This window comes from Rhinopithecus roxellana, chromosome 12, assembly GCF_007565055.1.
Source record: "Rhinopithecus roxellana isolate Shanxi Qingling chromosome 12, ASM756505v1, whole genome shotgun sequence".
NCBI lineage: Eukaryota > Metazoa > Chordata > Mammalia > Primates > Cercopithecidae > Rhinopithecus > Rhinopithecus roxellana.
The window spans coordinates 133,580,727-133,601,866 of NC_044560.1; the positions used below are offsets into that span (position 1 = coordinate 133,580,727).

The 21,140-nt window shown below is 56.0% G+C and overlaps 2 protein-coding genes across 3 annotated transcripts in view; one reads left to right on the forward strand and one right to left on the reverse strand.

The window, feature by feature from the left end:
* Positions 1 to 5,388: 5,388 nt before the first annotated feature.
* CAPN12 (calpain 12) lies at positions 5,389 to 20,122 on the forward strand. Of its 2 annotated transcripts, none has more exons than XM_030912755.1 (21): positions 5,389 to 5,543; positions 6,929 to 6,998; positions 7,957 to 8,075; positions 8,915 to 9,048; positions 9,827 to 9,995; positions 11,417 to 11,491; positions 11,562 to 11,647; positions 11,718 to 11,792; positions 12,397 to 12,560; positions 12,647 to 12,882; positions 13,579 to 13,590; positions 13,780 to 13,988; positions 14,203 to 14,245; positions 14,317 to 14,376; positions 14,884 to 14,941; positions 15,360 to 15,430; positions 15,540 to 15,602; positions 15,961 to 16,039; positions 19,096 to 19,212; positions 19,296 to 19,354; positions 19,442 to 19,899. In XM_030912755.1, exons 2-21 carry the CDS (start codon positions 6,965 to 6,967, stop codon positions 19,466 to 19,468), a joined length of 1,890 nt encoding a protein of 629 aa, XP_030768615.1. In that variant the 5' UTR covers positions 5,389 to 5,543; positions 6,929 to 6,964; the 3' UTR covers positions 19,469 to 19,899. The 2 variants fall into 2 exon arrangements, with proteins under 2 accessions (XP_030768615.1, XP_030768614.1); XM_030912754.1 differs by lacking the exon at positions 5,389 to 5,543 and adding an exon at positions 5,602 to 6,147 and having other exon boundaries at positions 19,442 to 20,122.
* ACTN4 (actinin alpha 4) overlaps positions 19,784 to 21,140 on the reverse strand; it is an 85,561-nt gene continuing 84,204 nt past the window's right edge. Inside the window, exon 21 of the mRNA XM_010385729.2 lies at positions 19,784 to 21,074. Coding sequence (XP_010384031.1) covers positions 20,916 to 21,074 — 159 coding nt within the window. The 3' untranslated portion in view covers positions 19,784 to 20,915. The remainder of the gene's footprint in view (positions 21,075 to 21,140) is intronic.

Consider the following 21,140-nt stretch of genomic DNA (forward strand, 5'->3'; position numbering starts at 1 on the left):
ATGATTTTCTTTTGCCCTTTGTTTTGAAGTATAGTTTTGTTGAATATAGAATTATTGGTTGACAGTTTATTTTTCTTTCAGTGTTTTGAGTAAATCATTCATCTGCCTTCTGGCCTCCACTGTTCCTAGGAGAATCTAGCCATTAGTTCTATTGTTCCCTGGTACATAATGAGCTGTTTTTCACTTGCTCCTTTAAAATTTTTCAGTTTCCTGGCGCAGTGACTCACGCCTATAATCCTGATACTTTAGGAGGCAGAGGTGGGTGGATCACCTGAGTTCAGGAGTTCAAGACAAGCCTGGCCAACATGGTGAAACCCCGTTTGTACTAAATATACAAAAATCAGCCAGGCAAGCCTGGCACAGTGGCTCACGCCTGTAATCCCAGCACTTTGGGAGGCCAAGGCGGGTGGATCACGAGGTCAGGAGATCAAGACCGTCCTGGCCAACACAGTGAAACCTCGTCTCTACTAAAAATACAAAAAATTAGCCAGGCGAGGTGGCAGCCTGTAGTCCCAGCTACTCAGGACGCTGAGGCAGGAGAATGTCGTGAACCCGGGAGGCGGAGCTTGCAGTAAGCCAAAATTGCATCACTGCACTCCAGCCTGGGCCACATCCGTCTCAAAAAAAAAAAGAAAAAAAAATTAGCCGGGCGTGGTGGTGCGTGCCTGTGTGCCCACTCACTCAGGGGGCTGAGGCTGGAGGCTGCAGTGAGCCGTGATCATGCCACTGCACTCCAGCCTGGGTGACAGAGTGAGACCTTGTCTCAAAAAAAAAAAAAAAAAAAAAAAAAAAAATGCCCTTTTTGAATTGTTTTCAGCAGTTTGACTGTGATGAATCTAGGTATGGCTCTCTTTGCATTTATATTTCTTGGAGTTTGTTGAGCTTCTTGAATCCATAAATTAACATTTACACCAAGTTTGATAAGTTTCTAGCCATTAATGCTTCAAAAATTTTTCTACTCCTTCCTCTCCTTTCCCCAGAGTCCTATTATACATGTTTCTTTGCTTGATGTTATTCAGCTGGTCCCAGAGGCTCTTTTCTTTTTTCTTTTTTCTTTTTCTTTTTGAGACAGAGTCTCGCTCTGTTGCCCAGGCTGGAGTGCAGTGGCGTGATCTCAGCTCACTGCAACCTCTGCCTCCCGAGTTCAAGCACTTCTCCTACATCAGCCTCTCGAGTAGCTGGGACTACAGGTGTACGCCACCACACCTGGCTAATTTTTATATTTTTAGTAGAAATGGGGTTTCACCATGTTAGCCAGGCTGGTCTTGAACTCCTGACCTCAGGTGATCTGCCCGCTTTGGCCTCCCAAAGAGCTGGGATTACAGGCGTGAGCCACCGTGCTTGGCCTTTTATTTTTTAAATTGAGTCTTTGCAAATGTTTGATATATGCTTGAAAATCATGAGTGTATATAGATGTAATGAGTATGCATATATATTAAATTCACCTTATTAATTCTATTATTCAAAATATCAAATTTTAAAACACTTGATATCTGAAGAATAATGGCAGTTTTAAATTACCCATGACCACTACTGTGTTTCTGTGTATTTTTCCTTTTGTTTCTAACAGTGTAATAAATGATCACTTTTTTTTTTTTTTGAGATAGAGTCTCACTCTGTCACCCAGGCTGGAGGGCAGTGGCTCACTGCAACCTCTGCCTCCCAGGTTCAAGTGATTCTCCTGCCTCAGCCTCCTTAGTAGCAGGGATTACACACATGCCACCATGCCTGGCTCATTGTTTTCGTATTTTTAGTGGAGCTAGGTTTCACTATGTTGGCCAGGCTAGTTTTGAACTCCTGACCTCGAGTAATCCATCTGCCTGGGCCTCCCAAACAGCTTTGATTACAGGCATGAGCCATTGCTCCCTGTCTTTTATTTATTTATTTATTTATTTATTTATTTATTTATTTATTTTGAGACAGAATCTCGTCCTGTCACCAGGCTGGAGTGCAGAGGCGCAATCTGGGCTCACTGCAACCTCCACCTCCCGGATTCAAGTGATTCTTGAGCCTCAGCCTCCCAAGTAGCTGAGATTACAGGCATGCACCACTATGCCTGGCTAATTTTTGTATTTTTAATAGAGACAGGTTTTCACCATGTTGGCCAGGCTGGTCTCGAACTGCTGACCTCAAGTGATCCACCTGCCTCAGCCTCCCAAAGTGCTGGGATTGCAGGCATGAGCCACTGCACCCGTCCAGTCACTTTTCATTCTGGATCATACACTTTATCAATAGAAAATAACTCCTTTTGTCCAAATTAATGCTATATGCTTTAAATCCAGTTTTCTTTTTTATTTTTTTATTTTTTTAATTTTTTTTTGAGACGGAGTCTCGCTCTGTCGCCGGGGCTGGAGTGCAGTGGCCGGATCTCAGCTCACTGCAAGCTCCGCCTCCCGGGTTTACGCCATTCTCCTGCCTCAGCCTCCCGAGTAGCTGGGACTACAGGCGCCCGCCACCTCGCCCGGCTAGTTTTTTGTATTTTTTAGTATAAACGGGGTTTCACAGTGCTGGGAATCCCAAAGTGCTGGGATTGCAGGCTTGAGCCACCGCGCCCGGCCCAGTTTTCTCTAGTATCAAATTTGCCCTGATTTTTGTGTATCTGCTTTTGACTGATACCTATTTCTCATCCTTTTATTTTAAGATTTTGTGTTGTTATCTCTGGAAAGTGTTTTGAAAGCTAAACAGAGTTGAATTTTGTTTGACTTACCCAAGTACATTTCACACGTTTGCAAAATGTTGTTATAACCAATAGGCTTGGTTTTATTTAGGTCATTGTGTGATACTTTCTGCTTTTATTTTCTATGATTCGCTGCATTTTCCTTTGCTTTTTGACCACTGCCAAATAGATCACATTTTCTTTTCTTTTCATTTTAAGCTACTTCAGTGGTTTGAAAGTTGTACATCCGGCCAGGTGCAGTGGCTCAGGCCTATAATCCCAGCACTTTGGGAGGCCGAAATGGGAAGATTGCTTGAGCTCAGGGATTCAAGACCAGTCTTGGCAACAAAGTGAGACTCCATTTTACCAAAAAATCTAAAAATTAGCCAGGTATGGTGGCACAAGCCTGTGGTCCCAGCTACTCAGGAAGCTGAGGCAGGAGGATTGCTTGAGCCCGGGAGGTCAAGCCTGCAGTGAGCCAAGATTGTGCCACCGCACTCCAGCCTGGGCAACAGAGTCAGACCCTGTCTCAGAAACAAAACAAAACAATACAAAAAAAGAAACAGCAAGACAGGGCGCGGTGGCTCACGCCTATAATCCCAGCACTTTGAGAGGCTGAGGCAGGTGGATCACCTGAGGTCAGGAGTTTGAGACCAGCCTGACCAACATGGTGAAACCCTATCTCTACTAAAAATACAAAAATTAGCCAGTTTGGGGGTATGCGCCTGTAATTCCAGCTACTCGGGAGGCTGAGGCAGGAGAATCGCTTGAACCTGGGAGGCAGAGGTTGTAGTGAGCCAAGATCTTGCCACTGCACTCCAGCCTGGGTGACAAAGGGAGGCTGTCTCAAAAAATAAACCAACCAACAAGCAAATGAAAGAAACAGCAGCCCACATCCAAGGAGACACATGACCGTGGCCTCCCAAAGTGTGGGGATTATAGGCGTGAGCCACCACGCCCAGCCAGAAAGCCTGTTTTGTAACCCACTTTTGGTAGCCATGTATGTGGGTGGCTTGGGCAATATCTGTGGGTCCACTTGGAGGGAAGGAGGCCAGAAGGCCTGAGGGACATCTGAGTGGCATGGAGGTGACAAGGCTCTGGGAGGGCAGCAGACACCCTCAAGGAGGGTGGAAGGTCTGCTGGGACCAGCACTGCTGAGGTTCTGGCATTTCCAAACCTGTTTCTTCCATTTCCTCCGATGGCTCCAGAGTCCTCTGGGGGAAATACTACTCCACCCAGACCCTGAGTGGCGTGGGCCAGGGCACCATGGTCACCAGCTGGCTCCCAGCACAGGAGAGGTGCAGAGCCCTCCAGGGTCAGCCTCCCTGGGCAAGCAGGCTGAGTGTACCTTGTCAGGGAGGGAGGAGGCGCATCCTAAGGGCTTAGGGGGCATGAGCGGAGGGGAGCTCAGGGTTCCTTGGTGGATGATGGAGGAGCCACATGTAGGTTACAGGGACAGAGAGAAAGATGGAGAGGAAGAGAGACAGGGAGGCAGACACAAGACACACTGACAGGTTCTGAGGGAGGAGGGGCTGGGGGCCTGGACTCCTGGGTATGAGGGAGGAGGGGCTGGGGGCCTGGACTTTCGGGTCTGAGGGAGGAAGGGCTGGGGGCCTAGACTCCCTGGTCTGAGGGAGGAGGGGCTGGGGGCCTGGACTCCCTGGTCTGAGGGAGGAGGGGCTGGGGTCTTGAATTCCTGGGTCTGAGGGAGGAGGGGCTGGGGGCCTGGACTCCCGGGTCTGTGGGAGGAGGGGCTGGGGGCCTGGACTCCCTGGTCTGAGGGAGGAGGGGCTGGGGACCTGGACTCCTGGGTCTGAGGGAGGAGGGGCTGGGGGCCTGGACTCCCGGGTCTGTGGGAGGAGGGGCTGGGGGCCTGGACTCCCTGGTCTGAGGGAGGAGGGGCTGGGGACCTGGACTCCTGGGTCTGAGGGAGGAGGGGCTGGTGCTTGGACTCCTGGGTCTGTGGGAGGAGGGGCTGGGGGCCTGGACTCCCTGGTCTGAGGGAGGAGGGGTTGGAGACCTGGACTCTCGGGTCTGATGGAGGAGGGGCTCAGGGCCTGGACTCCTGGGTCTGAGGGAGGAGGGGCTGGGGACCTGGACTCCTGAGTCTGAGGGAGGAGGGGCTGGGGATCTGGACTCCTGGGTCTGACAGGTACAGAGAGGAACAGACACATGCTGAAAGAGACACAAAGATAGAGAGGCTGGGTGTGGTGGCTCACAACAGTAATCCCAACACTTTGGGAGACCAAAGGGGGAGGATCACTTGAGTCCAGGAGTTCGAGACCAGTCTGGGCAACAAAGTGAGATCCCCACCCCATCTCTACCAAAAAAAAAAAAAAAAGACAGAGAAGGGGAGAGGGGTGGAGACAGGGAAATACAGAGATACAGATATTGCCAGAAACAAAAAACAAGAAAGGGCTGGATGCAGTAGCTCACACCTTAATCCCAGCTCTCTGGGAGGCTGAAGCAGGAGGATCACTTGAGGCCAGGAGTTCAAGACCAGCCTGGGGAACATATGGGACCGTCCCCGCCACCCTCCATCTCTACTTAAAAAATTTTTTTTAATTAACAAAACCTGACCGGGCACGGTGGCTCACACCTGTCATCCCAGCACTTTGGGAGGCCGAGGTGGGCGGATTGCTTGAGGCCAGAAGTTAAAGACCAGCCTGGCCAACATGGTGAAATCCCTTCTCTACCAAAAAATACAAAAAGTAGCCTGGCATGATGGCATGAGCCTGTAATCCCAGCTACTTGGGAGGCTGAGGCAGGAGAATCACTTGAACCTAGAAGACGGAGGTTGCAGTGAGCTGAGATCGCGCACTCCAGACAGTGATGGAGAAGAAACATGAAGTCGGGGAGAGAGGCAGTCTGAGAGATAGACACTGAGGTAAACCCGCCTCCTTCCCCAGCCCCACAGGCATAAGTAGGCAGAAGCTCACCCCCACACTGACCTCCTTCTTGGTGCTCTCACAGTGGCAGTCGGTCCTCCCTCAGCTCTGCCCGCCTTCTCTCCTGCTGCTGGCCAAGCCCATTAAGTTGCTACCTTGGCCACAACTGAAGGCCCCACGCCCTGGGGAGAAAACCACTGAAGAGGCGTCCCTGCTCCCCAGCACCCCAAACCATCCATTAATATTAACGAGCGAAGGCTCCTCGCTGCCTAAAGACCCCCACTGGGGCTCCGTGAAGGAGATGCCCCGCCCCCGTGACTCAGGAGGTTAAAGGGCCTGGTGCCAGCTTCTGAGACCAGTGTCCAGATGGCGTGCAGCAGTGGGAGGGTCACCATCCAGCTCGTGGACGAGGAGGCTGGGGTCGGAGCTGGGGGCCTGCAGCTCTTTCGGGGCCAGAGCTATGAGGCAATCCGGGCAGCCTGTCTGGATTCGGGGATCCTGTTCCGTGACCCTTACTTCCCTGCTGGCCCTGATGCCCTTGGCTATGACCAGCTGGGGCCTGACTCGGAGAAGGCTAAAGACGTGAAATGGATGAGGCCCCATGTAAAGTGTGGCTGGGGTCTGGGCTTCAGGGTCTGAGGGAGGAAGGACTGAGGCCTGGACTCCTGGGTCTGAGGGAGGAGGGGCTGGGGGTCTGGGTTCCGGGGTCTGAGGGAGGAGGGCTGGAGGCCTGGACTCCTGGGTCTGAGGGAGGAGGGCTGGGGACCTGGACTCCTGGGTCTGAGGGAGGAGGGGGCTTGGACTTGGACTCCAGGGTCTGAGGGAGGAGGGACTGAGGCCTGGACTCCTGGGTCTGAGGGAGGAAGGACTGAGGCCTGGACTCCTGGGTCTGAGGGAGGAAGGACTGAGGCCTGGACTCCTGGGTCTGAGGGAGGAGGGCTGGGGGCCTGGACTCCTGGGTCTGAGGGAGGAGGGGGCTTGGACTTGGACTCCTGGATCTGAGGGAGGAGGGGCCAAGGCCTGGACACCTGGGTCTGAGGGAGGAGGGGGCTGGGGGCCTGGACTCCTGGGTCTGAGGGAGGAGGGGCTGGGCCTGGACTCCTGGGTCTGAGGGAGGAGGGGCTGGGCCTGGACTAATGGGTCTGAGGAAGGAGCATGCTGAGGATCTGGACTCCCGGGTCTGAGGGAGGAGGGGGCTACCATGGGACTGGCTTAGCACAGCTTCTGGAGACCCAGGGAAGCCATGCTCCTGCCCACAGGCTTCCAGGCCTTTCATGGGCTTGGAGGCCCTCACTGCTCTGGAGCAGCAGAGGCGGCAGGGCCCCGGCATGTGACCTTCCCTTCCTTTCTGGGGCTGAGGCCTGGAATCCCCCACCACCCACAGGAGTTCTGTGCTGAGCCGAAGTTCATCTGTGAAGACATGAGCCGCACAGATGTGTGTCAGGGGAGCCTGGGTGAGACCCTGAACCCACCTTGAGTCCTCAGATCCAGCCACTTTCAGCTGGGATCCTGACAGCTCCATCCCTTGGTCTCCCCACTCCCGGGCCCTGGATCCCTCCTCAGTCTCTTCTCTCCCTAAGCCAGCCAGCCAGCCTGCCTGCCTTCCTTCCTTCCTTCCCTCCCTCCCTCCCTCCTTCCTTCCCTCCTTCCTTCCTTTTTTCTTTTTTTCTTTCTTTCTTTTCTTTTTCTCTTTCTTTCCTTTCTTTCTCCTTCCTTCCTTCCCTCCCTCCCTCCCTTCCTTCCTTCTTTCTCTTTTTTTTTTTTGGGGGGGGGGCGGAGTCTTGCTCTGTCACCCAGGCTGGAGTGCCATGGCCGGATCTCAGCTCACTGCAAGCTTCGCCTCCCGGGTTCACGCCATTCTCCTGCCTCAGCCTCCCGAGTAGCTGGGACTACAGGCGCCGCCACCTTGCCCGGCTAGTTTTTTGTAGTTTTTAGTAGAGACGGGGTTTCACCATGTTCGCCAGGATGGTCTCGATCTCCTGACCTCGTGATCCGCCCGTCTCGGCCTCCCAAAGTGCTGGGATTACAGGCTTGAGCCACCGCGCCCGGCCTCTTTCTGTCTTTCTTTCCTTCCTTCTTTTTTTCTTCTTTCAATGGGGTCTCACTCTGTCACCCATTCTGGAATACAGTGGCACCATCATAGCTCACTGCAGCCTTCACCTCCTGGACTCAAGCAGTCTTCCTGCCCTAGCCTCCCAAGTAGTTGGGACTACAGGTGCATGCCATCATGCCCAGCTAATTTTTAAATTTTCTTGTACTGGAGTCTTGCCATGTTGGCCAGGCTGGTCTTCAACTCCTAGGCTCAAGTGATCTTCCTGCCTCGGCCTCGCAAAGTGCTAGGATTACAGGTGTGAGCCACCGCGCCCGGCCTCCCTCCTTCCCTCCTCACCTAATCCTGGCCTCTCCTTCCAGGTAACTGCTGGTTCCTTGCGGCCGCCGCCTCCCTTACTCTGTATCCCCGGCTCCTGCGCCGGGTGGTCCCTCCTGGACAGGATTTCCAGCATGGCTACGCAGGTGTCTTCCACTTCCAGGTATAGCTCAGTTCCTCTGCCCATGCCTCAGTTTTCCCCGTGGTGACTTGGTGATATGGATTTCTTTTTCTTTCTTTCTTTCTTTTTTTTTCTGAGATGGAGTCTCGCTCTGTCACCCAGGTTGGAGCACAGTGGCGCAATCTCCGCTCACTGCAACCTTCGCCCCCACCCCTGGGTTCAAGCAATTCTCTGCCTCAGCCTCCTGAGTAGCTGGGATTACAGGCACCCACCACCATGCCCAGATAATTTTTTTTGTTTTTGTTTTTGTTTTTGTTTTTTTTGAGACGGAGTCTCACTCTGTGGCCCAGACTGGAGTGCAGTAGCACAATCTCAGCTCACTGCAAGCTTCACCTCCCGGGTTCACGCCATTCTCCTGCCTCAGCCTCCTGAGTAGCTGGGACTACAGGCACCCACCACCTCGCCCGGCTAATTTTTTGTATTTTTAGTAGAGACGGAGTTTCACCGTGTTAGCCAGGATGGTCTCGATCTCCTGACCTCGTGATCTGCCTGTCTCGGCCTCCCAAAGTGCTGGGATTACAGGTGTGAGCCACCGCGCCCGGCCTTTTTTGTATTTTTAGTAGAGACGGGTTTCACCATCTTGGCCAGGCTGGTCTCAAATTCCTGACCTCGTGATCCACCCACCTTGGCCTCCCAAAGTGCTGGGATTACAGGTGTGAGCCACCACATCCCGCCGGCGATATGGATTTCATAGTTAACATTGACTTGGGGCTGTAATTCCTGACTCTGGGACTGGCACAGCAGAGTCAGTGCCCAGAGGCAGGGTCCAGGCAGGGTTGGAGGTTGGAAGCCGAGTCCGGCCCTGCATCTTCTCCCGCCAGCTCTGGCAGTTTGGCCGCTGGGTGGACGTCGTGGTGGATGACAGGCTGCCTGTGCGCGAGGGGAAGCTGATGTTCGTGCGCTCGGAACAGCGGAACGAGTTCTGGGCCCCACTCCTGGAGAAGGCCTATGCCAAGTGAGGACCCCAATTCCAACCAGCTGCAGCCCCAAGTCCCCACAGCAGGCACCAAGCCACAGGGGGCACCCAGAGCCCCCAAGCTCTGCAGTCCTCCAGGCACCCCACCAAGAATCCCAAACCAAGTGACAACCCCCAGAACCCTCAAATCACAACATCACCTGAGCAACTTCACATCTTTTTTTTTCTTTTTTTTGAGACGGAGTCTCACTCTGTCACCCAGGCTGGAGTGCTGTGGTGCGATCTTGGCTCACTGCAACCTTAGCCTCCCGGGTTCAAGCAATTCTCCTGCCTCAGCCTCCCGAGTAGCTGGGATTACAGGTGCCCACCACCACACCTGGCTAATTTTTGTATTTTTAGTAGAGACGGGGTTTCACCGTGTTGGCCAGGCTGGTCTCGAACTCCTGACCTCAGGTGATCCACTTGTCTCAGCTTCCCAAAGTGCTGGGATTACAGGCGTGAGCCACCATGCCCGGCCAAGAGTTTGAAATTGTTTTAGCTGGGTGTGGCGGTGTGCACCTGAGGGCCCACCTCCTCGGGAGGCTGAGGTGGGAGGAGGATCACTTGAACCCAGGAGTCTGAGGCTACAGTGAGATGAGATCACGCCACTGCACTCCGGCCTGGGCCACAGGGTGAGACCCTGAAAAAAGTCTCAAAACTTCAGGAATTTCCCCTGGGGATTCTAGACCCTGAGATAGAGGCCCCTGCAGATCCCAGGGCAGGGGTGCCTGAGATGCTCGTACTTGCCTCAACCCTCACCCCAGATCTGCTCCCACAGGCTCCATGGCTCTTACGAGGTGATGCGTGGCGGTCACATGAATGAGGCTTTTGTGGACTTCACAGGCGGCGTGGGTGAGGTGCTCTATCTGAGACAAAACAGCATGGGGCTCTTCTCTGCCCTGCGCCATGCCCTGGCCAAGGAGTCCCTCGTGGGCGCCACTGCCCTGGTAAGAGACCTGGACTTCCATGCGGAACCCCCACCAGGACCAGAGCACAGTCAGGGGTGTGGTGGGGTGGGCGGAATGCTTCCTCTGTTCTTCTCTTCTCTGCTTCTGTTACTGGCTTAGGCTCGCTCATAAATCTAACTAGTCAAAAATAAATTCATTTGCTCTCATGAATCAGGGGCTTCAGGCACAGCTGGATCCAGATGTGAGGGTGTTGCAACTATGTTTGCTTATTTCCCGTTCTGTGTTAGGGTCACTCTCAGCCAGGCTCTCCCCTCATGGGCATAAAAGGGTCCCCCATAGTTGCAGGTATCTCCTACCACCCCAGGGGTTATTTAAAAAAAAAAAAAAAAAAAAAAAAAAAAAAAGAGTACTTCTTTCTGAGAATTTCAGTAAAAGTCCCAGGATTGATTCTCGTGGGCTTAGCTTGGGTCATGTGTTCATCTGTGACCCCATGACCCACTCATTCATTCATTGAGTTAGTCTAACTCCTTCACTCATTAATTTACTTAAATCCTCTACTGAGTTACTGCTTCTCTTTTTCTTTTGTGTCTGTCTCTCTTTTCTGTATCTTTCTTTGTCTCTATGTCTCTGTCTGTCTCCTCTTTCCATCTATTTTTTTTTTGTTTTGAGATGGAATCTTTCTGTGTCACCCAGGCTGGAGTGCAGTGGCACAATCTTGGCTCACTGCAACCTCCGCCTCCTGAGTTCAAGCAATTTTCCTGCTTCTGCCTCCCAAGTAGCTGGGACTACAGGCGCGCGCTACCATGCCCGGCTAATTTTTTGTAGTTTTAGTAGAGATGGGGTTTCATCGTGTTAGCCGGGATGGTCTCAATCTCCTGACCTCGTGATCTACCCGCCTCGGCCTCCCAAAGTGCTGGGATTACAGGTGTGAGCCACCACTCCAGGCCCTCTTTCCATCTATTTTGTTTTTGTTTTTGGAGACAGGGTCTCATCTCACTCTGTCACCCACGTTGGAGTGCAGTAGTGTCATCATAGCTCACTGTAGCCTTGACCTGTGGGCTCAAGGGATCCTCCTGCCTCAGCCTCCGGAATAGCTGGGACCATTGATGAGCACCACCATGCCTGTCGAATTTTTAAATTTTTTGTAGACTTGGGGTCTTGCTATGTTGTCCAGGCTGGTCTTGGACTCCTGGCCTCAAGCAGTCCTTCCACCCCGACCTCCTTAAGTGCTGGGATTACAGGCGTGAGCCTGTACCTCTCCTTTTGTCTCATTTCCATCTCCCTTCCTCTCCTTTTCTCTGTTGCCTTCAGTCACTAATCCTGACATGGTCTCTGAGCTGTGTGCCATTCAGTTCAGTGCTCTGGTTGGCTCCTGCCTTGGTGGCAGGAGGTTGGGGGCAGGGAGGAGCAGCTGCCCTCCTGTCCCCCACCTCGGCCTCACCATCCCATCCCCTGCCCAGAGTGATCGGGGCGAGTACCGCACAGAAGAAGGCCTGGTGAAGGGACACGCGTATTCTGTCACGGGCACACACAAGGTGAGTGTCCCCCATGGGTGGGGTGGCAGGCCGTGTCCGGGCATCATCCCCACTGACGATGCTGCCCCAGGTGTTCCTGGGCTTCACCAAGGTGCGGCTGCTGCGGCTGCGGAACCCATGGGGCCGCGTGGAGTGGACCGGGGCCTGGAGCGACAGGTGGGATGGGTCTGGGGTGGGTGTGGGGCTGGACCCCACCTGCCCGCCCCTCACACCGCAGTCTCTCCAGCTGCCCACGCTGGGACACACTCCCCACCGAGTGCCGCGATGCCCTGCTAGTGAAAAAGGAGGATGGCGAGTTCTGGTCAGTTCATCAGGGTCCCAGCTCTGCCTCTGGGAGGGTCTCCGTGCCAAGGGGCTCAGGGAGGGGCGAGCCTCGATGGAAGGGTGGGTCCTAATAAGGAGAAACTGTGTACATCGGTGGCAATTTTGGGGCCAGGTTCCATTTTGGGAAGTCAAGGAAGAATTGGTAGTAATGTTAGAGTGCCACTGATTGGAGTGGGTTAAAAAAAGTAGTAATGTTAGGGGAATTTGAAGGCATAGTTACCTGTGGAGGGTATAGATAGTATTTAGGGCAATGGAGGAAGGCTTGGTGCTATTTGGGGCATTTCTTGAGATTTGGCAATGTTGAGGGACTGAAGGATACTTGTTGGTAATTCAGAGTCTAAGGGTCTTGCTATTTGGGGATTGGTGGCAATTTAACAATATTTGGGGGCAGCTTGTGAATCTTGGCGATTTGTGGGGTGTGTCTGAGGACTTGGAGGAATTTGGGGGTTATTTCTGGAACCTGAAGGGTATTTGGCAATATTTAAGAAATGTGGGAGGCTTTGGGATCTGGGAGTGATTTCCGGGATCTTGGGACCCCCTCGAGGTGGGGCCGGGCAAGGTCTGACTGGGCCACCGTGCAGGATGGAGCTGCGGGACTTCCTCCTCCACTTCGACACGGTGCAGATCTGCTCGCTGAGCCCGGAGGTGCTGGGCCCCAGCCCGGAGGGGGGCGGCTGGCACGTCCACACCTTCCAAGGCCGCTGGGTGCGCGGCTTCAACTCCGGAGGGAGCCAGCCTAATGCTGGTGAGGCCTGAGGGGCCCTGAGAGGCTTGCCGGGGTAGGGGGCGCTGTGGCCGGCTGGGAAACCCCCTTTCTTCCTCCTCCCTTAGAAACCTTCTGGACCAATCCTCAGTTCCGTTTAACGCTGCTGGAACCCGACGAGGAGGAGGAGGACGAGGATGAGGAAGGGCCCTGGGGGGGTTGGGGGGCTTCAGGGGCGTGGGGCCCAGCGCGGGGGGGCCGCACGCCCAAGTGCACCGTCCTTCTGTCCCTCACCCAGCGCAACCGACGGCGCCTGAGAGCCAAGGGCCTCACTTACCTCACCGTGGGCTTCCACGTGTTCCAGGTGAGGTCCTGGGTAGAGCTGAGGCTCCAGGGAACCCGGAGGATAGAGGGGCGGGGCCAAGGAGCAGGGAAGGCATGGAAGGGCGGGGCCAAGGGGAAGAGGGGAGGTGTGGAGGGCGGGGCCAAGGGGGAGGAGGGGAGTGGTAGAGGGGTGGGGCTGAGGGGGATGGGGAGGGGTGGGGCTGAGGGGGATGGGGAGGGGTGGGGCTGAGGGGGATGGGGAGGGGTGGGGCTGAGGGGGATGGGGAGGGGTGGGGCTGAGGGGGATGGGGAGGGGTGGGGCTGAGGGGGATGGGGAGGAGTGGAGGAGCGGGGCCAAGAGGGGACGGCGCGGGAGGGGAGTAGGGGGCGAGTAGGGCTGGGGGCCAGGTCTCAGAGGGGGAGAGGGAGCTAAGGGAATGAGAGAGAGGGGCTCAGGGACAGACAGGCGAGGTTAGGGACAGAGAGAGACTGGAGGTTAGAAGGGCCAGAGGGGACAAAGGCGACAGAGAGGCGCTGAGAGCGCAGATGGGGAAGGAAGGGTTGAGGAGGGGTCGGCGAGGGCCTGGGTCGGGGACTGCGGGGCAAAGGTTCAATAGGGGTCTAATAGGACGAAGAAGGAGGGAGAGGGCAGAGAGGTGAGGAAGGGCAGGGAGGGGACCCTGAGCGGCGGCCACCCCTCCCCTGCCCCGACGCCCCTTGCTCTTGCTTCTTTCAGATTCCAGAGGAGGTGAGTGGGATGGGGTCAACCGGCCCTGGGGCTTGGTCAACCTGCGCTGGGGGTGGGGGGCAGAGCCGGGGTCCGGGGGCAGGGAAGGCTTGGACGGGGGTTGGGCAGGGTGGACGGGGCGGGCTGGAGGGTGCGGGGCTGAAGGGTCGGGGGTGAGGGTGGTCCGTGGTCACGCCGGCCCGTTCCCAGCTGCTGGGCCTCTGGGACTCCCCGCGCAGCCGCGCGCTCCTGCCCCGGCTGCTGCGCGCCGACCGCTCGCCCCTCAGCGCCCGCCGCGACGTGAGCCGCCGCTGCCGCCTGCGCCCGGGCCACTACCTGGTGGTGCCGAGCACCGCCCACGCCGGCGACGAGGCCGACTTCACTCTGCGTGTCTTCTCCGAGCGCCGCCACACGGCCGTGTGAGTCCCGGGCACCCAAATCCGACCCCATCCCTGCCTAGACAAGCCCCCAGACCCCCGAGACCTGACCCGCCCCCAGGACCCCCCACCCCGCGAGGATGACCCCAGAGCCCCACGGTCCCCACCTAGATAGACCCCACGCGATTCCTCAGCTGAGACACAGCCCCAGCTGGGGCAAACAGCGCCCTCCCCACTTCCCATCTGTAATTTGCAGGGAGATCGACGACGTGATCAGCGCAGACCTGCAGGCTCTCCAGGTGGGGGCTGTTCCGGGAGGGGCACGATGGGGCGGGGATCTTGGCCTGAACTAAACTTCCCCGTGCCGCAGGGCCCTTACCTGCCCCTGGAGCTGGGGTTGGAGCAGCTGTTTAAGGAGTTGGCTGGAGAGGTGAGGAGGTGGATTGGGCTGAGGGAGCATCCCGCTGCAGCCTCCCTTTGGGAATCCTCCTTCCCCCCACCTAGCATCTCAGGTGTCTCATTTAGCTTACTTTTTCCTCCCTCCGGGCTTAAATCTCATGAACTTTTCTTAAATGCTCACAGCTCCTCCCTGCCTCAGGGCCTTGGGCTCAGTCCATACTGACCACCCTCTCCCAGGACCACCCTCTCCCTCCTGACACCTCTCGCCAGGCTCAGGCCTCATCTAAGGCTCCCAGCCATGGAAGCTCTCCCTGACCCTCCCCCAGGCGGGTCTGCTGCCCCCCACCAGCTCCCACAGCCCAGTGCTTCCCCCATCACAGCCATGGCCCTGTGGGGACAGGCCTGTCTCCCCCGACTCCTGGAGCTAGCTCTGAGGCTCTGTCAGCCCCTGCCGTGTCCCTAGCCCAGCCAAGCACAGGGCCTGGCCCAGAGCAGCTGGGTGAGTCAATGGCCTCACAAGCCCTCTTTCCTGGACTAGGAGGAAGAACTCAATGCCTGTCAGCTCCAGGCCTTACTAAGCATTGCCCTGGAGCCTGGTGAGTTGGCTGGGATGGGGGCAGGAGGAGGGGTCTTAGCTAGGGGTCCTGCAACCAGAGCCGGCGCCACCAGTGTCTGTGAACCCACGGTGCTGCTGGGAGTTGGGCTCAGGAAGCCAGGGCTCAGCCTGGCAGCATCTCCCTGCAAGGGATCCTGTGTGGGCCAGTGACCTGGGCCACAGCCGCTCACAAGCTTCCCTTCTGAGAGGCAAGGCTGCCTTGAGCACAGACTGGGCACCCCTGCCTGGATTTGAATCCCAGCTCCGTTAGTCACAGCAGTCAGTGGCTCCCTGTGCCTCGGCTTCTATAACATGGGACTGACAACATCGCCTGCTTGAGGGAGTCGTGTCCACATGGCCCTCAGAGTGGCGGCCAGAATGCAGGAAATTGCTGTGGTTTGATTTTGCTTTTCCTGTAGCCAGGGTCCACACCCGCACCCCCAGAGAGATTGGGCTCAGGACCTGTGAGCAGCTGCTGCAGTGTTTCGGGGTACATGGGGGAAAGTGCCTGAGTGAGGGAGTGGGGAAGGGGACACTGGGGTCTCTCCTCCCCTTCTGGAGAGATGGACCTTAACCAGATGCCCCCACCCCCAACACAGCATGGGCAAAGCCTGGCCTTACACCACTTCCAGCAGCTCTGGGGCCACCTCCTGGAGTGGCAGGTGAGGTGGGAGACTGGGCCTCTTCCCAGAAAGAGAGAAACCTTTACTAACAGAGACATAGGCACCCTGTGGGCTATCAGAGCCCCAGGGAACAAGGGGGGCTGGACTATGCTGACTTGGAGGGATCTGGCTGGGATATCCCTGCCCCCACCCAGCCTCAGTTTGTCCTCTGGGGACATTGCTCTTATTCCCATTTTACAGATTGGGAAACAAGTCCAAAGTGGTTAGGCTGCTTTCTGGGGGTCCACACCAGAAGAAAGGGAGTTGGGATGGGCACCAGGCTGTCTGGCCTCGAGGGCCCCATTTGCAGCCTTCTTCAAGGCCTGGGGGGTAGCCCTGACTCATCCCTCCTGCCCAGGCCATATTCCACAAGTTCGATGAGGACGCCTCTGGAACCATGAACTCCTACGAGCTGAGGCTGGCGCTGAATGCAGCAGGTGTGGACAGGGTCCTGGGGTGGTCGTGGGGACAGGACCTGTTCTCTCCCATCCCATCGTCTCCAGGTCCCCCCACTCAGCTGTGGCCGTCTGCACCGTGGCCACCCACAAGCCCACACCTTAGCTTGTCGCCAGTCCCTGCCAGGGGTTGGGTGGCCCTGAAAGAGGCCAAATAAGGAAGGAGGGCAAGGGGTGTTTGTGGGGTGGGGAGGACATGAAAGGGGGATGTGCCTGGTAGGGTGCTGGGGGAGAGAGAGGCTCCTCCAGGAAGGGGAAGATTAGGAGCTGGTGTCTGAGAGGCTCTGGCCCCCAGGGCAGCATGGTAGAATGTTCTGGATTCTGGTGCCACGAGGCTGGAATCCTCACTCTACCAACTCCAGGAGAGGCTCTGGGCACTTGACTCCATCTCTTCGAGCCTCTGTTTTCCTCTCTAAAATGGCCAGGGCCTGGTGTGGTGGCTCACACCTATGGTCCCAGCTACTCAGGAGGCTGAGGCTTGAGGATGGCTTGAGCCCGGGAGGCTGAGGCTGCCGTGAGCCCTGATTGTGCCTGGGCGACAGAGCAAGACCCTGACTCTCCAAAAAAAAAAAAGGCCGGGCGCGGTGGCTCAAGCCTGTAATCCCAGCACTTTGGGAGGCCGAGGCGGGCGGATCACGAGGTCAGGAGATTGAGACCATCCTGGCTAACATGGTGAAACCCCGTCTCTACTAAAAATACAAAAAATTAGCCGGGCGAGGTGGCGGGCGCCTGTAGTCCCAGCTACTCAGGAGGCTGAGGCAGGAGAATGGCGTGAACCCGGGAGGCGGAGCTTGCAGTGAGCTGAGATCCGGCCACTGCACTCCAGCCCGGGCGACAGAGCAAGACTCCGTCTCAAAAAAAAAAAAAAAAAAAAAGCCAGTACCCAGGGTGGTGAACAGTCATCCATGGACTGCGGGGCATAGTACTTAATGATCAGAGAACGCAGCTTTCATTACCAAAAGCCAGAGCACCCCAAAGAGAGCCAGGCAATGGCCTCTGCTATGAGGCTGAGTTCCTCCTGATGAGCTGGAACAAGCCCAGCACAACATCCTAACCAAGAAATGAAGTCAGAGAGAAAGGCTTTCCGTGGGCTCCAAGGCAGATGAGACAGTGCAGGACTGTCACCCTCATGTGGAGGGGATTTGGAGGGTGGGCTGGGGTCAGAACTTGGAGTTCCCAGATCCTCAACCCCACTCCGGGGCCTGTCTGCCACTACGCAGCAGAGGGAGCCACAGGGAGATGGGGGCTGGGGTGACTGTGATGGAGTCGGAGAGCCAGAGGGAGAGGGTTTGGGTGTGGCTGGGTGAGACCCAGGGAAGGTGGTCAAGTGTTCAAGGATGTGTAAGTAAAGAGCCAGCCAGGCGTGGTGGCTCATGCCTGTAATGCCAGCGCTTTGGGAGGCTGAGGCAGGCAGATTGCTTGAGCCTAGGAGTTCAAGACCAGCTTGGGTAACACGGCGAGACCCCATCTCTACAAAAAATAAAACACAAAGCCAAGTGTGGTGGCGCTCACCTGTAGCCCCAGCTGCTTGGGAGGATCGTACTCACCCTGCCCCTCTGCACAGGCCACTGCAGCCAGCACCTGGATGGGGGCAAGAGGGTCATCTGCTTGAGCCCAGGAGTCTAAGACCAGCCTGAGCAACATAGTGAGACCTCATCGCTATTTAAAAAAAAAAAAAAAAAAGAGGCTGGGCATGGTGGCTCATGCCTGTAATCCCAGCACTTCGGGAGGCCGAGGCGGGCGGATCACCTGAGGTGTCAGGAGTTCGAGATCAGCCTGGCTAACATGGCGAAACCCCAGTCTCTACTAAAAATACAAAATTAGCCGGGTGTGGTGGTGCGTGCCTGTAATCCCAGCTACTTGGGAGGCTGAGACAGGAGAATCAGTTGAACCTGGGAGGCGGAGGTTGCCGTAAGCCGAGATCATGCCATTGTACTCCGCCTGGGCAACAGAACAAGACTCCATTAAAAAAAAAAAAAAAAAGCCCAAGTCAAAAGGGGGAGAGATGGGGTCAGAGACAGCCAAGGATTGGGAGATGTCGGGCAGAGAGGGAGAGGCTGGGCCCGAGATAGACAGGAACGGAGGTGAGGGAGCAAGGACTCACGGCAGGTGGCAGGTGGCAGGCTTGTGCTCACGCATCTGGCACCACTGAGTGCCTGTTACATGCCCGGAGTTATTCCAGGAAGAAGGAAAGTGATAAAGTACCTTGAGAAGTTCTCAAACGGGAACTCCTGCAGGCAGCGGAGGGGCTCCAGTCCCTTCTCGGGTCCTTCCACCCCATCTGGCTGGGTTTTCCCATAGCCCTGGGCACAGCAGCCTCCACCCCTATGCCCGAGGGCAGATGAACGCCAGAGGGAGAGTGACCTGGGGCAGGTCACCTGACCTCCTGCTAAACAGCACCTGGCACTGGGCACAGCATGGAATGGTGCTTACTTGGTAGATATTTGTGAAGAGAATGAACACACAGAATGGGGGTGAAGATGGGCTTTGGAAGCAGCAGAAGCCCACGAAATGGTCCTTGGAACTGGGTTTGGCCACGTGGGAGACAAAGGAGAAGGTCATGAGGCACGACCTTGCATCTCAGAAGGGGTCAAGAACCCATTGTTTTGGGTTTTTGAAAGCTTCCAATGAGACTCCACAGCAGACACGGTTTCTCCGTAAAGAAACTGACTCCATATGGGATTGACGATATTTTTTGCTGCACAGAAATATCCTCCAGTGCCCACTGGCAAGGAGAAAGCCCCACAGGATTTAAGGAGTAACTACCCACACATCGAGTCACATACTAGACGCTGTCCTGAGCACTCTTGTCTTCACACACCCTATGGGGTCGGGGCTGTCTTAGTCCCCATTTGGTGGATGAGGAAACAGGCCCAGATAATCGAAGGGATCAGACCGTGCTTACCCTGCTGGGATGGGGCAGAGTTGGGGTGTGACACCCTGTGGCATCCGCATCCTCCCTGAGAAGGTGGGGTGGGGATGCAATGCTGAGGTGGGTTCCCTGTGGGCCGCTGGGCTCAGAAGCAGCCTCTCTCTAGGCTTCCACCTGAACAACCAGCTGACCCAGGCTCTCACAAGCCGCTACCGGGATAGCCGTCTGCGTGTGGATTTTGAGCGGTTCGTGTCCTGTGTGGCCCAGCTCACCTGCATCTTCTGTGAGTACCACCCCTGGCATGGTGGGGCATGGGGGAAGGGGTACGGTGACTAGTGGGCACTCACCCTGCTCCTCTCTGCACAGGCCACTGCAGCCAGCACCTGGATGGGGGTGAGGGGGTCATCTGCCTAACCCACAGACAGGTGAGCCGGGTGGGAGGGACAGGGCGGCTCAGGCTCCCTCCTGGGAGCTCCCTGCCTCAAGCCCACTGTCTTCCTTCTCTTGCTTAGTGGATGGAGGCGGCCACCTTCTCCTAGGATCTCAGGACGGGCGCACCTGCTGCTTGGGGCAGGTTGCTGTGCAAGACCACCTCCCTAGCCCCTGCCTGGCATGGGTGCTGCTCTCTCTGGCATCCACCCACCTGGAGCTGGTCTCTGGCCCCCACCACTCACAGCCGGGTGACCACTCTGGCCCGTGTGCTCCTCACTCAGAAACAAGGACAGTGACAGCCCCTCTTGAGTAGATGACACGAGCTAGTCCACGTTGACAGCTTAGGACAGTGCTAGCTCTGCCCTGGCTCTCCTAGGAGTGGAGGACAGACACGAGAGAGAAAAAAGATGACACTGCAGAAATCCTTCTTAAAAATATTACCTGTTTTATTATCCTGTCCCCAGAGGGTGGTTTATCCAGAAACCGAGAAAAAAATCAATCAGAATAAACTCAAAAAAAAAAAAAAAAAAAAAAAAAAGGGTAGGGGGAGCAAAACCATCAACCACCAGGCAGCCAGGCCAGCAGCCCACCTCCACCTCTGGAGGGTCCCCAGAGACCCTCGCCCGACGCAGACCCGGAGGAGCATCAGCAAGGGGCCCGGAAGAGAATCGGCTATGTCTTCATTGTGAGAGCAGGAGAGACGGCAGAGATATGTTGCTAGGTGAATATATATTTATATAATAAATCCGTAAGTTAATAAAGTAAATAGTAATCTTCTGAAAGTTTTTAATTCTTTTTTATAGTTTTTTTGTGTTTTTTGTGATTTTTTTTTTTTTTTTTTTTTTTTTTTTGGTTTTTGTTGTTTTGTGTTTTTTTTTCTTTTTTTTTGGTCCTTAGAAAATCTGAGACATGTGAGGCCAAAGCAAGGCCGGAGCTGGTGGGATGGGGTGGGGGTCAGGGCGGCCCGGTCTGCCAACTCAGCTTCTCTGCTGTGAAAGTGGGGTGCTGGTTGGGGCCCCCATCTCCTGGCAATGGCAAGTGAGTCTGGAGCAGGGAGGGGAGAGGGGCTGGGTGGGTCCCCAGCCGTCGGGTGGCGGTGGCGCCCTCTGCTGGCCCCTCGCAGGGCCCAGGAGGTTCCTGGACAAGGCACATGGGGCTTTGGCCTGGATGGGGGAGGCCTTGAAGGGACCTCAGGGCAAAAGGAAGAGACCTGGGTGTGGTGGGGCATCCCCAGGGCATGGAAAGGACTGGTTTTGCTGTGGGAATCCACTGGCCCCTCCACGATGGTTAAAAAAACACAACACATCATACATATTTACCAGACCAGAAGCACTGGCCCCAAGTCTCCCCAGTCCCAACCTGGTCAGGGGGAACCTCCTGGCCAACCCACAGAGAGAGAGGAGAGAGCCTGCCCCAGCCCCTCCCTGCCCGCCCACCCACCCGGAGGACTGTGGAGAGCTTTGCATAGATACAGAGTAGAGGAAGGGACTGTGAGGCTCCCCCGGCCCCTCCCGGAGGCCGTGGCGGGTGTTGGGTCCGGGTGTCTCCAGGGCCTCACAGGTCGCTCTCGCCATACAGGGCCGTGGAGAAGGACTTGTAGTCGAGGGCACCGGGCACAGCGTCGGGGCCCTGGTACGGTGCCATGCGGGCAATGCAGTACTCAGCCTGGTCGGGGGGCAGCTCTCTCCGCAGCTCCTCAGCTGTGATGAAGTTCTGGGGCCAGCAGGGTGGGACTCTGAGCCATCCCCACCCACACGCTGGCCCCCTCAGCCCCTCCCA